At 37.3% G+C, this 22,067-nt stretch overlaps 1 protein-coding gene across 8 annotated transcripts in view; it reads right to left on the reverse strand.

Annotated features, from left to right (window-relative positions):
* Nucleotides 1–22,067, reverse strand: part of ENAH (ENAH actin regulator) — a 155,599-nt gene that overhangs the window by 61,657 nt on the left and 71,875 nt on the right. For 7 of the 8 annotated variants that reach the window (XR_003436142.1, XM_027122305.1, XM_027122303.1 and 4 more), the window contains exons 2-3: nucleotides 14,108–14,273; nucleotides 4,473–4,650 (exon numbers count right to left, since the gene is read on the reverse strand). Coding sequence is in view for 7 of the 8 variants with exons in the window: in XM_027122305.1 (XP_026978106.1) it covers nucleotides 4,473–4,650; nucleotides 14,108–14,273 (344 nt within the window). In the remaining variant the exon portion in view is untranslated. The remainder of the gene's footprint in view (nucleotides 1–4,472; nucleotides 4,651–14,107; nucleotides 14,274–22,067) is intronic. The other variant, XM_027122304.1, reaches the window with a different exon arrangement.

The following is a 22,067-nucleotide window of genomic DNA, read 5'->3' on the forward strand; positions in this document are numbered from 1 at the left end:
TGAATAAAGTCTGTCACCTCCTCTTCACTCTGCTCCTTTCCTCTTTATACTGTGTCATTTCAGACCTCATCGTTCTCACTGATATTATCACAGCGGCGTCCGAAACCCATCTCCATGCCTGCAACCACATGCTCACCAATCCATCACTTTTGTCCTGAAGCACAAACCTGATCACATCAAACATTTATTCAGCACCCTTCAAAGATCATACGGCAGACGACATCATGAGTTGCACACCCCTCAGCAAGAATACAAGGCCCTTCCCTGTTTCATCTCTTGTGACTTCCCTCCCCCAATAGAAACTCTCGTGCCCAAGCCACAACATCACCTGCTTGTTTCCCAACTGCTCCAGGCTCTCATGGCTCCAAGCCAATCCAGAACGTTCTTCTATCACCTACTCATTCTTTAAAACATAGCTCAAGCATCACCGTCTCTTCAAAACTTTCCTTTACCCTAGAATTTTCTTCTGCATACTTCATTCACAGCATTTTACAAACCGAATTCTAATTTTGCTGTGAAATCCTGGAAGGCAAGGGATAGGCCTTATCATGTTAGCTTTATTCCCAGTGCCTAGCACAGGACCTACGCTCAAAACCTGTTTGATGGTTTCTGTGATATAACCTTAATATTGCTCCCATGAATACTGGCACTCTGGAAGAATGAAAAATAACTGTCACTATAAAACACATAAAGTATTTCTAGAAACTTTTTGAGATATTTTAAATCCATTTAATTCCAAAACATATCTCAAAAAGATTAAAAAATGCTAAGATAAAACTCATACAAATGCACACAGTGAAAGGTTTATCAGACCAAATTAACAGTTAAAAAATGAATGGAATCTCAGTCTTTATAAATATTTAATTACCAAGTCTAAAGAAAATTTCCAACAGGAGGATATCTTGCTTTCAACAGATATAAAACAAAATCCAGCAAAAGCAGTCTTAGTTAATGGTAAAATATTTTAAGGTTTTCCTCTTATAAAGGTATGCTTATAAAGGTATGCTTATAAAGGTATGCTTAATCTTGGTTCAGTAGAACAATAGTAGAATAATCTTACTGAACTCTAATACGATTTTCCTTTTAAAAAAATGGAATTTAAAAATTATTTCCTTTTCAAATGACTTCAATCTTTTTCAAAATGAAATAGATTGTGCAAGTTCACATCCACTAATGATGAAAAGGACTGACTTTACATTTTACATAATCCATAACTATTATCTGCAAAACTGCTATAAATGTACTTAATAATACAGAAATCAAAAACATCAGGTGGGATAACGCATTTTGAATGTACTTATTTGAGTCCATTTCCATTAGACAAAGGAAACTGATAAACTGCAGCTTTTGGTATAAAAGAAAGCACTAATTCAACTCTTCTTCAAAAATGTTAGAACATGTGACTTGCGTTTTTTAAATTCCAAATATAACTCACTGTATTTAGCACCTCCTGTACCTTCCAGTATATTAGATACTTGCACATCAAGTTAAAAACAAAATAAAGGAAAACATTCCTGCCACCCACCCTTTTCATGAAAGAAATGGAAATATTAAACATGTACACAGAGCACCTTTTAAAGGTCAGTATGACTAGCTACAGAAAAAGCTGTTTTTTGTTAATTTAAAAATTTTGCTTGAGGATTTAGAGACGTGGGGGTCAAGGGAAAGAGGAAGGGAGAATTGTGCGATTTTTGGTTTTGGCAGAGAAGATGGGTTAAGTAATTTCCAAATCCTGCTCTAGGGTACATGGGTGCCCCAGTGGTTATGGTCTTCCAACTCCTACATTAATCAGAGAAGCTCTGGAGGTTTGTTTTTGTTTTGTGGGGAGGGGTCTGTATATGAACTGAGCATCTGAAAAAGATTTTGTTTGAACAAGGGTGTCCATAACTTAAAAATGCCTGAACACCACTAAGAAGGACTAACCAATATTCAACGAATAATACATTAACACCTAGTAAACAAAAAAGCCAGAAGCATTCAATATGGAAAACTGGTTTTAAAAAGTGATAAAACACTAAGTAAAAAAGACTAATAGCTGTAGTTACTTTACCTTTATGAATAAGTTTGTTTCTTTCACTTCTGATCAGAGATTTATGGGGTACACTGTTTGCTTAAGGAGGGACATGCAAGAGTTAAGCTTTCCCAACTTGGTTTTGGCAAGAAGAGAATAGACGGTTTTAGCAAGGAATTGGCTATGAACCCAAAGCAAACAGCTGTGGAAGGCGAAAAGATGTTCAAGATGAGAGGTGACATTATTGGGTATGTTTGTTTAGGTGGATAGGAGGGGCCCACTGAATAACTCTGGGGTGGGGTACATACCTATCCTACTTCAGAGATCTACAGAAAAGTTTATATCCTTTCCCGAGGACACTTCTGATTCATATCATCTAAATCCTCCTATGCCTCCACTGCCAAGCCAATCAATGCTATCAAAAATCAGAGACAGTGTTTAACTACAGTAATTTACAAAAACGCTTTCTAAATAAATCAGATTATAAAGAACATCAGCCATTTTATATGCTTCCTTTGTCTTCTCTGATGAAAAAGCTACAGAACCAAAAGTTCCTTTGCCAGTGACTGGGGCCATGATGCAAGGAGATGGCTAGGATGGACCAACTTCTTCCACCATTCTCTCTCTTTCCTCAGCCCATGATAAGTTGAGACTGTGACAGAGAAGAGAATAAAGCTTCAAAATTATCTGAGAAGAATCTATTCAATTTTTCTGCCTTACCAAAATGCTTGTGTAGCTAATGAGATGATGGGCGATCTTCCCATTTACTAAACTTTCTATAATGTGGAAATTTTACAATAGAGAATGTAATTGAGTCTCTCCACGTTAAGACTCATTAATTTCAAAAGATCAAGATCAGAAGGAAAAAACATTAGTTAGCATTTGCATTTTGAAAACAAATTATATGACTATACACCAATAAAAACAATCTTTTCCAATTGGTTAAAAAAATTTGATGACAAGATGAACAATAATAATTTTAACCACTTTAAATTAGTAACATTTAATTCCCAATATCCATGGATACTCTTTTGAAGGTTCAGAAATAAAAGTAATGTTACATTGTTCCAAACACGGAGAAGCCAAACATTATTGTCATACATGTGCTCTTAGATCTAAAGTTTGGTCCTTTAATTATTTATTATGTAGTTGATCTATTTAATTAAGATATTAAGAACCACAATTAGAGTTGCTTCCTTATGGTAAAACTATGGCAACAGAAAAGCAATTCTATACCTACAGGAGAATGTTGATAAAATACTGATGACTGAAAGAAAAGTACAATGACTTAGATGATCTACATACAAGACTGTACATACGAGCAGACTTTTCTATGCTATTTTCTGGACTTACTGACAAACCAAAAGAAGTTCCAGTGATTTATTTTCTCAAAATAGATAAGATATGAGTTATGTACAAATTATTTATAGAGATACTAATTTCCTCAAAAGAAAATCTAATATAAACTACCTATAGGCATAATGTAGTTTTAGCAAGATTAAAAAGGTTCTTCTTACTCTGAAATTCATATGTGAAATAGACTAACACATGGGCTAGATGTTTCAATCCTTTTTAGAATAGGGCAAGGTATAAAATTTAAAGTATCTATAACAGGTTTTGAAATTCTATACCTTCAACAAAATACCAAATTTTAATATAACTATAAAAGTCTTTCCTCTCAAAATATATAAATTTTGTTTATGGCATGCTTATATCAATAAGATTGCTACTAAATACACAAAGACAAGAGTAATCATATGTGTTGTTTTATTATAACCTTAATTTTCTGATTATAAAAATCTCCCCAAAGAGAGAACCACAAATTGGTATATTTTTCCTATTTTTTTAAGCCAAAATAAAAACAGAGCTCACCTCTGATACATACACAGTTTTAAATCCTGTGTTTTTTTAAAATAATGTGAATTATTTCTACACATCTTTCTGACCACAATGCAGTGTCAGAGGACATGCAATTCATGGCTTGTACCACCTGAGGGCACTCCAAAAAATCTTTAAACAACTTTTAGAATTTTATCTACTAGGAAGTAGATAGTCCTACTTGAAGTTCAGTAGTGGCTTAAAAAAGATGTTTGAGATAACATGTGTTTTTTTCATAAAAAATAAGATGATGACAAATATGCATATTCAATCCACTGCATATTCTCTGGGTCTCATGTCCTTGCAATGAAAGTTGAGGTTCTAGATCAGAATAAACAAACTAAATAACTTCAAATGAGAAGGTTAAAACATTACTAATTACTAACAAACAGTCTCATAAGATTATCCTTTTATAGAACACGTTTATCATCAACAACCAAAAGTTCACACTTTTGTAGAAAACAAGAGAAATTCAAGAATCACTTCGAATACATACATGATTTAAAGTTGGTCAGAAAAGATTTGGTTTAATATATACATGACACTTCAGTTCAAGAAAACAAGTAACCAGAGGACACCCTACCTGTTTCCTGTGAATTCAACACTTCTAAGGCATGCATCATGGCACTTGCGAAGACATTGGCATCTTCTTTGCTGCCAAAGTTAAGACCATACACCTGTCTAGCATCCCGCCATTGGTGGAAGGTCTGTGTAGCTTGATTGTACTTCAACCCTTTAGGAATGGCACAATTTATCACGACCTAAAAGACAGTAATTCTTTTTATAGTCAAGCTAATAACTGGCAAAATCAACAACGTCAACAAAGCCTGATTGGACATATTCATTCAAACCTGCTCCTGACACACCTTGGCAAAAAATGGTTAAAACAATTATCTCGGGTAAAATTAGTCTGCAGAAGTAACAGTCTGATGGACGTCAGGCTGGCCTTAAAAGAGTAAATCAGAAAAAAGAAAGAAAATCTATATCCCTCATTAAATATATTTGAACATGTTTACTGAGGTATTATAAATTCAGAAAGTATATAAAACATAAGCATGTATCTCAGTGATTGCTCCCATGTAGCCAAAACCCTAATCAAGAAATAGGACATTAACATCAAAAACCTCCTCCCCAACTCCTCCCGCCACCCAAAAGGTATTCGTCCTACCTCTAACATCAAAGGTCAGTTTTGTAGGTTTGGGGATTTTATATAAATGGACTTACACAATACATATTGTAATTTAGCTGCCATCTTTCCCTCAAAATTATTTATGAGAGGTATCTATTTGTTGCATGTACTTGTAGTTTATTCTTTTTCATTGCTCTATGGTATCCCATTGTACAAATCATGTTTATTCACCCATTTTCCCATTAATGAACATCTGGATTATTTCCAGCTTGGTGTTACTAAAAATAACAATGTTATAAACATCCTACCAAATGTCCACCAAATGAGCACACATTTCTGTTGGGCACACACCCAGGAGTGGAACTGTTATAAGCCATACATATATGTTCAACTTTAGCAGAAAACTCAAAGTAGCTTTCCAAATCGGTCCTATCAATTTTCACTCCCCCAGCAGTATACAAGAGCTTGCACACCTGCACATACAGTACAACATTGTAACTGGTATAGTCAGTCTTTACTTCAGCAATTCTGCTGGGTATGAATACTACATCGTTGTGGTTCTAGTTAGCATTTCTCTGATTAATATTGAGATTTAGTACCTTTTCATGTTTTAATGGCTATCTAGAGATCTTCTTTTATGAATGCCTGCTTAAATTAAATCTTGCCCATTTTCCTACTGAGTTGTCCATCTTTTTCTTTATTGATTTGTAAGAGTCCTTTACATATTCTGGATGATCTCACTGTTGGGATCATCAGTTATGTGTTACAAATACTTCTTCCATTTTGTGACTTGCCTTTTCACTCTCTGAATGGTGTCTTTTGATGAACAGGAGTTCTTAACTTTTATTCAGTCCAAATTCACAATCTTTTTCTTTATAGTTAATGCTTTTTTGTAACCTGTTTAAGAAATGTTTCTCAATCCCAAGTCATGAAAATGTTATCCCCATATTATTTTATAGAAGCTTTATTGTATTAACTTTCATATTTACGTCTCCAATCCAACTGGAATTGATTTATGCCTATGGTATGATATAAGGTTCAAGTTTCCTTTTTGTTTCAATATGGCTGTCCAGTTGATGCAGCACTATCTATTAACTTGCTGCAGGTTTACCTTTTTCATAAATGAAGTGACTAAATGGCTCTATTTTGTTCTACTAGCCAATATGCCTATCTTAGAGCCAACATCAGTGCCTTAATTATTGTAGTTTTATAGTAAGTCTTGATAGCCACTAGAGTATGTCCTCCTACTTTGCTGTTCTCCTCAATATTGCTTTGGCTGTTCTCAGTCCTTTGTGTGCAGCTATAATTTTATACTATCAATTTTGTGTTATTTATCCAATCTGCCAGTCTCTGCTTTTAATTGTAGTGTTCAGTCCATTTACATTTAATGCAAATTATATATAAATTTGGGTCTAAATCTATCATACCTTCTTTTAGAGTTGTTTATTATTGTCCCCTCTATTAGCTTGCTAGTTATACATGTTTTCACTGTTGTTTTAGTGGTTGCCCTAGAGATTACAACAGGTACCTTAAACTTATCAAAGACAAATAAAAACTAGTATTTTTATCTTTACCTCAACAATACAAGGACTTACAATACTTTATCTCCAATAACATTCCCTTTCTTCCAATGCCCATCCTAGGAGTCCTACACTAGTTTTATCAGGTGTTTTAATTCCATTGATATTTTAAACCCCATAAAACATTATTAGTAGTCTTATACAGTTGATGATCATTTAAGATTTACCCAATAGTTACATTTTCTGTTGCTTTTTATTCCTTCTGCCCTCTCCAAGCTTCTGTTCGGACCATTTCTGATCTTGAAGAACACCCTTTAGAATTTCATTCGAAGCAGATTTCCTGGTGATGAATTATCTCCATTTTGGCTTGTAAGAAAATACCTTTGTTTCACCTTGATTTTTTTTTTTTTCCCCTCGGTACGCAGGCCTCTCACTGTTGTGGCCTCTCCCGTTGCAGAGCACAGGCTCTGGACGCGCAGGCTCAGCGGCCATGGCTCACGGGCCCAGCCGCTCCGCAGCATGTGGGATCTTCCCGGACCGGGGCACGAACCCGTGTCCCCTGCATTGACAGGCAGATTCTAAACCACTGCGCCACCAGGGAAGCCCTCACCTTGATTTTTGAAGACTATTTGTATCAGGTTTGGAACTTTAAGTGGCCACGTATTTTCTTTTAGTTCTTTGCAATCTACTGCCTCTTAAGTTTTTGCTGTTTCTACCGAGAAGTCAGCTGACAGTTTATTGTTGCTTCTTTAAAGTTGTCCTTTTTTCACTGACTGCTCTGAAGAGTTTCACCTTGAATTTAGTTTACAGTGATTTTAATATGATGGGTCTATATGTGGTTTTCTTTGTATTTATTCCATTTAAGATTAACAGCATTTCTAAGTTGATGTCCTTTCATCACTTCTGAAAATTCTTGTTCACTATTATGTCTTCAATTACTGCTCCTGCCCCATTCTCTCCTCTCCCCTGGGACTCCAATAACATATGTGTATACCTTATACTTTTTTACTGTATTTCCTATGTCTCTTAAGCTTTTTCGTATGTCCATATTTTTCTCTCTCAGAACATCACAGCTTTGGACTGAATATTTTCTTCTGACTTATATCCAGTTTACTAATTCTTTTTAGTGGGTTCTAATTTGTTGTAGAACCCATCACTGAGTTGTTAATAGCAGTTATTTTATTTTTCAATTCCAACATTTCCATTTGGCTCTTTTTTCAAAAAAGTTTCCAGTTCTCTACTGAAATTCTCAATCTTATCTTTTATTTCCTTGAATATATTAAGCACAGTTACATGATTTTATTTTTTTTTTTGCGGTACGCGGGCCTCTCACTGTTGCGGCCTCTCCCATTGCGGAGCACAGGCTCCAGAGGCGCAGGCCCAGCCGCTCTGCGGCATGTGGGATCCTCCCGGACCGGAGCATGAACCCATGTCCCCTGCATCGGCAGGCGGACTCTCAACCACTGCGCCACCAGGGAAGCCCTAAGCACAGTTATTTTAAAGTCAATTTCTGGTAATCCCATTAACTGGATTCCCAGTGGGTCTGTTCTATTACTGTTCCTCTTGTCTCATCGCATTCTGGTCATTTTGACTGAATGCCAGACATTGTCTATGGACAACTATATGGAAATTTTGAGGCCTACAATGATGTTCTATTTTTCCAGGGAAGATTTACATTTGTTTCTGACAAGCAGCTAGGGAAACTAACAATCTCAAATTACCTTAATCCAAAAGTGATTAAAATGTCATTAGAGGCTGAGTATCAGTTCCTGTAAATGCCAGTCTACTTAGGAGTCAAACTTCTTCCCCAGGGTATGGGGCTTCTGGGTCCCAAATCATGGCCTGAGGGATTACCAAGACAACCCTCCCCTCATTAGCAGGCCCTAACTTATAATTTTTGTTCTACTAGTCCCAGGGATCTTCCAAAAGCTCTGTTCAGCTACTCAGTCCCCTCTTTCAAAACTGATATGTGGTTCCAGGTAAACATACGTCCCAAGTTGGGCTCACTTCTCTGGTTCTTTCTGCTTTTAGGTCATGGACCCATAATTCTTCATTGCCATGTAAGCTCTCCAAATAGACTTTTTTCTTTTAAATATTCTGTCCAACTGTTTTGGTTCACAGAGAGAGGCTCTATCTAAATTACCTCATCCACCAATACCCAAACTTGACAATAATTTTTAAAATATAATCACTTAAAGATGTTATGCTAAGTGAAATAAGCCAGATATAAAAGGTCAAATAGTGTATGATTCCAATTATTTGAAATGCCTAGAACAGTAAAATTCATAAAAATAGAATGGAGAATGGAGGTTGCCAGGGGTTATGGGTAGAGGGAAATGGAAAATTATTGTTTAAAGGGTTCAGAGTTTCAGTTTGGGAGGATGAAAACGTTCTGGAGATGAATAGCAGTGATGGTTGCAGCACAACAATATGAATGTATTTAATGTCACTGAACTATGCATTAAAAATGGTTAAAACAGTAAATTTTGTTATTTTTACTACAATTAAAAAGATATGATCGCCTCTTACCATATGATTTCTATACATATTGGGCTGGGGGGTGGGGAGGTCACAAATCCTTAGCTACCAGAAACCCAAAGCTAGAATTTAACATTACCAGAAAATTATAAACCAAATTTTAAGGCAAATCTATATATATCCCTGCTTGGCAAATAGATTAAAAGGGCAGGCAAAAAAAGATAGTTATGTTCACTTTTTCAACTTGTTCAGTGACGGAATATTAGAAAAAGTTGAGGAAAATATTACTGGAATCAAAAGAGAATTATCTAAATCATTAGTTCACTTTTTCCAATATAGAAATTTTAAAATGTGAACAAATTATTTCACTCGATTCTAACTTTCAAGGATTGACAAAGCTGTATAATCTCGGGGCTCCCCTGGTAGCGCAGTGGTTGAGAGTACGCCTGCCGATGCAGGGGACACGGGTTCGTGCCCCGGTCCGGAAAGATCCCACATGCTGCGGAGCGGCTAGACCCGTGAGCCATGGCCGCTGAGCCTGCGCGTCCGGAGCCTGTGCTCCGCAACAGGAGAGGCCACAACGGTAAGAGGCCCGATACTGCAAAAAAAAAAGCTGTATAATCTCAAAAAGCTTTCAAAGTCAAGGGGGATGCATATACCTTCATTTAATAATAACTGTTTATTGGATGTCCACTAAGGATGTTATCAGGTTTGGACTTCTTCATAATCCTAATACTTCAAACCCAATGAGCTTGCATCTAGATTAGTGATTTCCATCCTACGCACACCATCCATTTTTAGCCTGATCATAACAGATTAAACCGTGCATGTAAACATCTATACTTCCTTCTGACGTGGCTCAATAGCTTATCTTGTCTATGAAGTCATCCACAACCCTCTTCCCCATCTTCTCAACAAAGTGATCATTCTTTTACGCCCTCACTGTACAATGATTTGTCATAAATGCAACAACTAACTGTGCTGTTTTCCTTATATGCATAATATCCCGTTTCTTTACTTCGTTGTTCTTCAAGGTCAGGAATTATTATCTATATAAAACCTAACTACAATGCCTAGAACATAATAGGCACTCAAGTATTAAGGAGAAAAATGGTAGCTTTTCATATATATGTATATAATTTGTACATACTCAATTTTACAAATAAATGGTGGGTCATTGTTTTTAATGGCTCTTAGTACAGAAAGTTTAGATGTTGTTTAATGAATTATACTAATATGTTTCTACTAAGAACAGACTGATAACCATTAAGAAATGAAAAAAGGTACTCTGGAATGAAAAGAAACCAATTATTTATTAGATTTATTCTTAGGTACTTTATCATTTTTGTTACTTTAAGCAGTATCTGTATAAAATTATATTTTCAATTTGCTTATCGTTAGTTCTAGAAAAATGCTACTGATTTTTTTTATTATTAACTTATTTATTTTTATTATTTATTTTTGGCTGTGTTGGGTTTTCGTTTCTGGGCGAGGGCTTTCTCTAGTTGCAGCAAGTGGGGGCCACTCTTCATTGCGGTGCGCGGGCCTCTCACTATCGTGGCCTCTCTTGTTGCGGAGCACAGGCTCCAGACGCGCAGGCTCAGTAGTTGTGGCTCACAGGCCCAGTCACTCTGCGGCATGTGGGATCTTCCCATACCAGGGCTCGAACCCGTGTCCCCTGCATTGGCAGGCAGACTCTCAACCACTGTGCCACCAGGGAAGCTCAAATGCTACTGATTTTTATATACTGATGTTATATCCAGCAACCTTGCTGAACAATCTTATTAGTTCTAATATTTTATCTGCAGATACTCTTGGGAATTTTTTATGTAGACAATTATATCATCAGCGAATAAGGTCAGTTCTGTTTCTTCCTTTTCAATCCTTATTGCTTCTATTTCTTCATCTTCATATTACTAGGTTACCTCTTCTGCAATACTAAATGAAGATGATTAAAGCTGAAATCCTCAAACTTATTCCTGAGTTTAATGGAAATCCTTCCAACATTGAACTATCTTGTAAGATGTTTGCTATATGATTATATAATTCATCCTTATCAGCTTAAGAAAACTCATTTTTATGCCAAACATGCTGAGGATTATTATGTATGGATTTTAATTTTATCAATGCTTTTTCTGAGACTCTTGTTTCTTACAGGTTTTCTCCTAGCAAATTAATAGGTTATCTAATGTTAAACTATCCTTACATTACTGAGATAAAGAGATAAATCCTATTTGGTCAAGTTGGTGGTCTTTTTTTTCCCCCATACACATTGTTGCATTTGGTCAGCTAATATCTTATTGAGGACTTTTATATCTATATCAATGTTCTTAAGTGAAACATGCTTATATGTTTCCTCTCTCAAATGGCTCTTCTATGTCTCAGATATCAAAATTATACTAGCCTCATAAAACACTTCTTTAGAACCATTTGCATAAAACAGGTAATAGCTTGAAGGTTTTTAGATTTTGTTTATAAATGCTCTGGATGCCCTCCTTTTTTTCTTAATTTTGGGGGTAGGTTATTAACTACTGATACATTTTATGACTGAGGTCTATTATGTTTCTATACTTTTCTGCCAGGTGTGGTAAATTATATTTTTCTACAAAATGGCCCATTTATTAGTGTAAAGCTGTTCATAATACTATAATTTATTTCCTTACTATAACTATAGTGATATCTCTTTCCAACCCTAATATTGTTTATTTATAATTTAATTTTTTTGTTTGATTCTGTCAATTTATTCAGGGAAGCAGCTTTTGTGTTAATAAGTTCTATTTATTAGTTATTTTTTCTTTTATTTTTAGTATTTCCTTCTGCTTTTTTGGGTTTGCTTATTATATACCATTAAGATTTGTCCATCTACCTAGAGGGTATCATGCTGAAAAAGTCAGACAAAGAAAGACAAATACGCTATGATTTCACTTACATGAGGCATCTAAAAAACAAAACAAACAAACAAACATGACAAAACAGAAACAAGATTCGCAGATATGAGAATAAACGGGGGGACAGGGGGTGGGTGGTCCATCTACGGACAACTTAGACATCCCACAGGTTTCTATAGGTAATATCTTGTCACTCAGATCCAGGTTGGTTTTTCTTAATTTTTAAACATTTTCTAATCTTCACAATCATTTCATCTTAGTGTCACAAATTATTTAGAAGTGTGTTTTTAAATTGCCAGTATTTTAAGAAACACTCCATTTGTCAAAACTGGAAGTCATAGGATAGTTTACTTCTCTTATGAATAAAAATTTCAGTATTTCATATGGAAATTGCCTGACTTACACAGATTTCTAATTTTTTTTTCAGTTGAGGTATAACTGACATATAACATTATATTCATTTCAAGTTTGCAAATAATGATTTGATCCAATTATTTTTAAATATTCATTTTATTTTTTGCCAATATTTAGATACTTTTAGGTTTGTTCATCAGTGTTATCAAATGACCAATTCACTGAATTTACCAAAAATTTATTTTACAGCTACTAGTTTGGAATGTTGTGTTTAAAATGTTCGATAATGTCTACAAAGTTCTAGTCGTCCAGTTTCCAGTTTTTCTCTATAGTAGCATCTTAGGAAGTATTCAATTTGTCTCTGGCCTAACTCACCGCTGCGACACTTTGCTGGAGGAAAGACAAAGGGGAGAGAAAGTACTCAGAACGACCTGGATACCCCCCAGGGAGAGAGAGAGGGTTCTTGGTACAGAGACTGGAGACCAGAGAAGGGCTGAGCAACAGGCACAGAGAGCAAAAGGAGGGAGGCTAGGGAGGAGAAAGAACAGGGTAGGGGGCGAGGGCACAGGAAAGAGAAGGGAGCCTGAGAGGACAGAGGGCAGGCTGGGACAGTTAGTACTAATAGTTACACTTGCTAAATTCAGTGACCTGCCTTTCGGCAAACTGATTCAGGTCTTTAGAAGTTCCTCTCCAGGGGAGCAATGCATTTGTTTTTGCCAGGTGCCCTAGGAGTTTCACTGGCCTGCAACCAGTATTGGTTAATATCTTGACTGGAGCTGTGTAAGTGAAGTTGGAGGTTCCCATTTTTCAGAGGAGCTCCTAAACCAGCTCAGACAGAAACAAACTCCTTTGCCTACCTGTGCTGATTCGGAGGATTTTTCTAAGTCCTCTTTTTATGGTGTGCAGCCCCTTGAAGAGGCTCAGCTTTATGCAGAGATACTGGTTTCAAAGCCCAGCCTCTCACAGGCCACAAAATCTAAGTCCCTGGATACTACCAGTTCATAATCTCCATCCCAAAACACAGGGCTGCTGCAGCATCTGGCCACCCCACACTACACCACCCTGTCTCCTAGTGGAAATGCAGGGACCTACCTTGTAAGAACTCAGCTGGAAATGTGTTACACTTTCCCTGCATATGTTTAACATTGGTTGATTTTACCATCTTACCAGAGCCAAAAAAAAGTATTTTGTAAATCTGTTCTTTATAAAAGTCCTCACTGCTATTAGCATGTACTTAATACTAGCAAGACCCTATTTGTATTTTCCTCTATCTACTGCTCCTGATCTGTTAAGGCTCAAGAACTCCGAGTAATCAGATAATCCAGTCACCTTTCTAAGAAATCCAGAGCAGGGAATCAGTAAAAGTTTAGTTGTCATGGCAGACATGAATTACAAAAGCCTAACTATTCCAGCAACCTTAATACCTACAATTTTTCTATCGTATATGAATTTAACAATATTTTATGAAACTATTTACATTTTGAACTCTTTCCTATAATCCCAAACCCCATACCTTTGGTGGGAAATGAATTCCTTAAACACACTCTGTTACTTAAGTGTATTTCACATTTTAGTTTGTCTTAAATTTACTTTGGATTCCAAAACCCAGCTAGTTTGAAGGCCAAAGCATCTAAAGAATATTCATAACTGAAAAACTCAGATTTATATTCTTGAACAATTAGTTCTAAATCCTCATCTAAATTCAGGCTTTATAAAAGGTGGAGAGGGTGGGAAGGCAAACCTATATCCTTTGTCCCATAGAAACTCTTTTTGTCTAAATTTTAAAGTACTGAATGTATCAAGTCCTTGTGTAATACTAGATAACGTTAAGAATTTAATAGACCCTTACCTGATGGTCCTGAATCTTCCTGCCCACCACTCTGAATGTGTTGTTGCCTGTATGATGATATATATGAACTCTGCTGAACCCGGTTGAACCACCAGCTGGCACCCACTTTTTATTGGCATCATCGTAAACCATCACAGCAGCTCTTGCCTGACAGATACTCTGTTCACTGGGGTGGGGGGGGGGAAGAAAAGCAAACTTTTAAGAGACTTAAAATATGCTAAGCTTCCCACATAGCCATATAAACCAGAGTTAGCTAACCGAGTAACCGAGCAGTTGGTCAACAATTAGTGCTTTACTGGGTGCTAGAAACAGAAACAATGAACAAGACAGAGGCTTCCTGCTCTTATGGGTAGAGTCTGATGGGGAAGATAGACCAAAAAATGAACTGTAATGAGGGACCAGAAAGAGATCAGGATCCACAAAGAGCACTTAGATAGAAGAAACATTTTCTTCTAAATCTGAGGATCTAATACACTCATTAAACTGAATATAACTACAAATACAAATTAATCATTATTTAACTGTATACATATGTTTATAATACTGGTGAACTGTTTGTGATTACCTCTCTTTACTGGCAAAATTACTTTTATCATCAGGCTTGCTTCAAGGTCTATATAACAAATTCTGCTAGGCTCTTCTGCCCCTTGAGATATGGAGTGGTCACTAGCAATCAATGGACAGCCCGGTGACTGAGACAGTCAGTCCCTGACTCCCCACTCAGGCAAGATAACATCTTATGTTTCAAATTTCTTCACTTAAAAATGAAGAAGTAAAATAAGATGATTTCTAAGGATTCTTCTAGATGTTAAATTCTAAGCTTCACAAATAAATATTGAAGAAAAGAAGACCAACTCCATGATAGAATCTTTAAATCTCAGCTTCATCTCAATTATTTGTTACCAAGTGAAACTGAGATACATGAATAAATAAAATGTAGAGATGATCTTAATTCTATATTAAGCAATAGTTTCATCTTTCAAATGTATTCCAAAATAATACTGGGCAAAAAAGACTGATTGGAATTTTACTTTATTTTATACCATATGTTATTTTTTTAAAATGAAATACCAAAAGTGAACTACGGAACAGGTATATTAACTCCATGCTGACTATTAACCCAATTAAAATGACTCAATCTCCATATAGAAGACTTATCTTGATGCTTGCTTAAGCAGCTGTTAATGGAGATGCTAAGTAGCTCATCCAACCCCATCTTTTAATGAAAGCACTGCTCATTCCACCAATTTTAGCCTTCAAGATTTTAAACAGTAAATCATGTGGGTCCTTCCCCAACATCCTGGGAAACAGTCGCTTTCATGCCCTCCCTGCTTACCCACACTTCTGGCCCATCTCTCAACAGTATATGTCTGTGCTTTACTAGACTTGTTGTGTGACTTGATGACACCTAAAGAGGTCACGGCACCGGGCAATAAACCCACCCAGAACAGTGGGGTTATAAATGCTTGTAATTTTCCATTAGCTAAATCTTACAAAAACTTGTGACAATACCTGTGCAGCACAAACACTGAAATAAACCCAGCGGTACTGTCTAAATTTTTATGCTGCACCGAATTTTTTTTAGTAAATTAGTTCTGGGAGTAAAAACGAGGCAATGACTAAAGCTTGAATTATTTTTAAAAGCTTGATTAAAGAGCCTTTGTCAGCACAGCAGTTGAAATCTCTTCAACTGCTCACAACAAAAATACTTGTTAAGGGACAAAATTTACATAACCCCATAGAAAGAAACAAGCTAAGGCAAAGTGCCTCTTACAGCATACAATCCAAGAAACAAATTTACTAACTAACTGTAAATAACAACTCAATAAACAAATCTGTAAATTAATACAGAACAGTATTTTCCAGTTCGAAAATTAATGTTTTTGGACATACACGATGTTTCCCCAAGGTTCAAGAAATAATGTCTCTTCAAGAAGTTCCACTGGGATCATAGAAGTTAAAGCAATAGTTGAACCCCTATTTTGTAAATCAGGTTATTCCATGCCTCAAAAAAAAAAAAAAGATACACCAGAAATCTAAAACCAGGAGAGTTAAATAAAATGTCCCAACTTTCTCCTCCACCTTTTTCTTCCTCATTGCTCTACAGTGGGATGCCGGAGACATTCCAAATTACTGAAGCACCGAGTTAACTGAATAGCTCTGACTAATGCTTAATTATTCAAGATATATATAAACCACTTAGTCAGCAAGCAAATGTCTAGTCACTTCAATTTCCCTATAACCACAGAAACAAAGACACCTCTAAATGAACGTATCAAGGTAGCCAAGAAAGGCCAAAAATACAAAAACTGGTTGATTAGTTTTCTAATGAAGATGAAAAGAAATCTTCAAACTGAGATGTTAAGGATACAAATCTAACTCTAAACAAAACCAAGAAGCACCAAGAGAAGTCAAGGTTAAAGGGAAGAAAAACATAAGATGTGGGTAAGAGCTGAAGTGTCACTGGAGGTATAGTCAGAGCCACGCGGGTTATGCAGCAAACTGTGAAGATACAAGCTAAGACCCAAACAACCCTGTAGTTCTACCAGGCATCCGGCCCTCAGAGAAGCCACATCAAGGCCCAGCCAGGAAGGAATGGCGCTGTCCACTGGGCTCTTAGCGACCAAGCCAAGTCTTTCCATTCCTTTCCACACACCTGAGGACCTCTCCTCAACTAGAGACACACATCCTATGGTATAACAAAATATATCTGGTCTTTGTCAGGTTCCTGGAACAGAGCTCCTAAAACCCTTGGCATCTCCTGAGCAGTAAGAGTGTCTTTGGTATGCTAATGAGATTACTCTAGGCTTCCATACACAGCCAAGATCAGAGGGTAGAAATGTTCAGTCTCACCCCTTCCCCACCTCTGGGGAGGAGAGAAGGGCCGGAGACTGGTCTCACTCACAATGGCCAATGATTTAATCAATCATTCCTACATGATGAAATCTCCGTAAAAACACCCAATCGAGCTCACATCCAGGTGCTGGTTGGGTGGCATGCCTAGAGAGGGCCTAGAAGCTCTCTATTCCTTGCCCTACACATCTCTTCCACCTGGCTGTTTCTGAGTTGTATCCTTTATGATAAACCAGTAATGATAAGTAAAACACCTTCCTGAGCTCTGGGAATCATTTTAACAATTATTGAGCCTGAAGGGGAGTCTTGGGAACCCCCGAATTTGTAGTCAGCTGGGCCTAAGTGTGGGTAACCTAAGTACCCCACTGGCAGTGCCAACTAAAAACTGTCACTTCCCATCTGGTTCTCACTAAGCCACTGGAGTCGCTGACCTTCAATACCCCCTGAAAGGAGTTCGGGGCGGAGATCAGGAATGAGGCGCTCTGTGCTCTGGGGAAAACTGGCAGAACAGGCCTTCAGACAGTTAGATATTTTCAGAAGACTTTATGAGCCCAATTTCTTGCATCTTCTCACATCTAGAAAAGCACTAAAATCATTAACAGAGACATCTGCTCCTCGTGACTAGCAGCAACCTTCTGCCAAAATGTGTGCTTGATTGATCCTCCTTCGCCAAAATCACATAGATACTGACCTCCCCCTTATCTTTTCGAACAGTTCCCCAGAGCTTTCTGAGAAGCTGTCTCCCAGGCTATAGTTCCCATTTGGCCCCAGATAAAACTTACTCACTACTTAACTCACTACTGTCAGGTTGTACTTTTTTTTTTTCAGTTGACAGCAGCCAGGTCTAAGTGGGAGCAGTCTTGTGGGACTGAGCCCTCAACCTATGGCATCTTGTACTAATTCCAGAAAGTCAGTGTTTGAATTCAGTTGAATTGTTGGACACCCAGTTTGTATCAAAGAAATAAGAGAACAGGGCTTCCCTGGTGGCGCAGTGGTTGAGAGTCCGCCTGTTGATGCAGGGGACACGGGTTCGTGCCCCGGTCCGGGAAGATCCCACATGCCGCAGAGCGGCTGGGCCCGTGAGCCATGGCCGCTGAGCTTGCGCATCCGGAGCCTGTGCTCCACAACGGGAGAGGCCACAACAGTGAGAGGCCCATGTACAGCAAAAAAAAAAAAAAAAAGAGAGCAAACAGACTGTTGATTTGAGAAGAAAACTCCCACTCAAAATACCAACTCCAAATTACAGGTATGCACAAAATAAGCTAGTGGTACCCAGTTTTGGATTTCACAAACCCATATACTTCAAAGACCGACTGGATGAATCAGTACAGAACAGGGTTGACAGTATTTTGGCCTACTTGCCAGGTAGGAGATTTCAGGGTAAGGTAGGGGACCACCATAACTTACTAAAATGAAGATATTTTGGAGCTTAAAAATCTCAAAATAAATACAATGTAATATACTATAAATATAATAATTAGCTTTCCATACAATTCTCTACATTGGCCACTTTTTTTTTTCTTCCATTTCTCCCTGGCCCAGTGAAATACTTATAAGCCTGCCTGCTTTATATGTATGACTATATGACTGGCCTGAGTCACAACAGAACTGCCTGTACGTTGGTGTCTATACAAGCACCAGAGCAGTGACAGGTCAGCTAGAGGTTCTTCTGGTAAGAATTTCCAACTTTATCTAGGAGGATTTTTAGATGAGAAAGTCAATGAGAGAATTTCTGAAATGACGAAATTTCAGAAATTCACATATGTGCAGTTTTTCAGGGAAAAGTAACATGGAAGGAAGGCAAGATTTAAGAACCACAGCTATTGAAGAGTCAAAAAGGGGAAAAAATTAAAGAAAATAAAGATCTAAACAAGCACAGCAAAAAAGACAAAAATTTTATAATCTTTATATTATCATTCTACCTGAATTATAACAAGGCTCAAAATGAATACCTAGTAAGCCTTCAACATTCTGAGTCAGTAAAGGAAGTACATAAAAGATTAAATTAGTAAATTACTGAGCTGTACTTTTGTGAAGATCAGGCAGTAAATTAGTTATAAACAAAAATTTCATTTTATGACCAAATGCAAATGGTATATGTAATTGATTATACCTCATTTTCCTGATGTTAATTTTGTTTTTTTAAAAAATGAAATATGGCATTAGAAGGCTAAAGACAGCTGATTTTTTTTTAAAAAAAATAAAAACCATGACACTACAATCCAATTTTGTGGATTTGTAAAAATTCATTTCTAAATATAGTCAAATTTCCTGAACAGCTATATATGATGGTAGAAAATGCTGGCCCAATTTTATTTTTATAGGTTACCTGTGAATGAAATGGTTCCTGGTATTTAAGCAGAGTAAGGATCCCTTGGCTATTCTTGTCTATGCTGTTTACTGAGATTGCAATAAAGCCAAGTCTTTGAAAATAGCAACTTCCTTTCAAAGTAACCATTACTTGTCAAAGAAAGCATGAATATGCAGTGCCTAGGCACAGAGTAGGCATTGTTTACATTCTCGTTCAGTACATAATTTCATTTAACAAAATCCTACTCAAGAATTGGATCATCAAGATCTGGATCAAATACCATTCCTTCTGTTAAGTCTTTGTGGAGTCCCCAAAGCCAGAATTAATTGCTCCCTCCTCCCATAGCATTCATTAATTTTTCCACCAGGAGGACTCTCTGCGGAGGTAATATCTGAGCCACAGGAAGGAGTTAGGATTTTACTCCAAGTGCATTGGGAAGCCACTAGAGGGCTTTAAGCACCAAAGGCAAGAGAAAAATTATGTCACCTAGCATTTTACTGATACTCCCAAATTAGTATGCGACATGCTATAAAGGATGTCACTACTGGAAGTCATGGTCCCAATTAATTTATTTTTACATACATATAAAAATGTATTCATCATCTTTGAAAAGGAGAATGTCATTTATCTTCGAATGACAGAGCCTAGTCTGCACTAAGTTATCAAGGTCTATACAATAACCTCTGCTATACTACCAACGACTTAGAGAGTTTACTCTAAGAAAGAGAATTAGCATCTTGTCTGTTATGATACTTAGTCACTCTGTGAATCAAGATGTCAGTTATTCAGAAGATAAAATATTAAGAAAGAAATTACACAAAGAAGTTGGGAATTTTAGGGCTTCCCTGGTGGCGCGGTGGTTAAGAATCCGCCTGCCAATGCAAGGGGACACGGGTTCGAGCCCTGGTCCAGGAAGATCCCACATGCCGCGGAGCAACCAAGCCCGTGCGCCACAACTATTGAGCCTGCGCTCTAGAGTCCGCGAGCCACAACTACTGAAGCCTGCGCGCCTAGAGCCCGTGCTCAGCAACAAGAGAAGCCACCACAACAAGAAGCCCGCGCACCGCTACGAAGAGTAGCCTCCGCTGGCCGCAACTAGAGAAAGCCCGCACGCAGCAACGAAGACCCAAGGCAGCCAAAAATAAATAAATAAAATTAATTTTTTAAAAAAAGTTGGTAATTTTAAAGACAGTATTTCCACCTTATTCTCTGATGTCATTTTTTTTTGCTCAAGCTTGTAATTTTATAACATTTCAAGCATTAAAGAGGCTTAAACATAATTTGATTTCAATTCAATTCCACAATTATTTTTCACACCTGCATTCCATGGCCTCCTAGAGTTATAAAAGATTATGCACTCAAATCGGGACTAATAAACATGTATTTTCTTCAAATAGGAAAGTAAGCAATAAATAGCATGCCCTGTATTGTGTTAAGCACTAGAGGAGTCACAAATAGAAGGCTTTTTCTCTCAGTTCAGCACTCTAGACTCTAGCCATCCTGCAAACCTAGGGGTCACACCAGCATCCTCCCTGCCCTTCACCCTGCCAGGCACTCGGTCACCGAGGCCCGTCAATTCTACTTCCTAAAAACTTCTCAATTCATTAGTTCCCTTTGCTCACAATGCTCAAAAGCTTTAATTTGGGCCGTCCCTGGTTTCTCATCTGGTTTATTTCAAGTCTCCTAACTGGTATCCCTGACTGCAATTTTACTCCTTCTTCCCAGTGCTTCCAGAGGGAAATTTTTCTAAAGCAAATCTCATCACATCACTGTTCTGCTTAAGACACTCTAAAGACTCATTTCAGGATAAACTTTGGCTTCATAGCATGGCACAAGGGGTCTACTGTGATTTGGCCTCTGTCTTTCTCAACGTTCATACTTTCTTTCAAATACTTGTAGCACGAAATGTGTACAAGACACCATTCTACCATCCTGCTGCTGGTGGCACATCCCACCACTGGGGGCACATCAGTATTCACTACAGCAATGACAATTATGCCGTATTTGTCCATATATCTACACCTTTGCACATGCCCTGTACCTAACCTAACTGCACCTCTCCTCCTCGCCTAATACTGACAGTTCTGCAGAATTTAGACACAAGTGTCACATCCTCTTGAAAGCTTTTCCTCTCTCCCTCAATATGTAATAGGAACTCACTCTCTGGGTTCTCACAATACACTATGCATATCACGTCTCCAACAACATCATATTAAACCCCTGAAGGGTCAGCATTGTATCTTTTCATCTCTCCTAAGAAAGATTTGTTGAAGTACTAACTTGGAAAGTAGTGAGCAATATTAACTGTCAAAAGTAAAAATCCATAAGCTTTGAGTAAGAGCCCCAAAACATGCCAGTGAAAGCTCCCTTTTCTGACTTCCAATGCCCAAATGGACAATCTCAGACCTTCTCCTTTCCATCTATAAAACATACCATTAGCACTCAAAACACTCAGCTCTGAGCTAGTAAACTATTCTAATCACCCCGCACTCTTCTGCTCCCAGTTAGGCTGTATACTTATTAAGAAGTCAGCTGTGTTTGTGACCAAATATATTCATTCCAAGTGTACCTGTACTGTAATTATGCAATTTAAATATTATATAAAGGGATACAATGTGAATATATAGAAATTCTATGAAAATTAAGTTCCTATCAAGATGAGTCACTGAAAAATTGTAAGATATACATAAAAGACGGGGGAATCACACAAGTCTAGCAGACTGCTATACTGAGAATGCTCTGTATATATCTTAAGTTCTCTCTCCACTTTAAAGAAACCAAAGCTGGAACTCTGAA

This window comes from Aethalodelphis obliquidens, unplaced genomic scaffold (assembly GCF_003676395.1).
Source record: "Aethalodelphis obliquidens isolate GAN/ISIS:26980383/991018 unplaced genomic scaffold, ASM367639v1 scaffold24, whole genome shotgun sequence".
Lineage (NCBI taxonomy): Eukaryota > Metazoa > Chordata > Mammalia > Artiodactyla > Delphinidae > Aethalodelphis > Aethalodelphis obliquidens.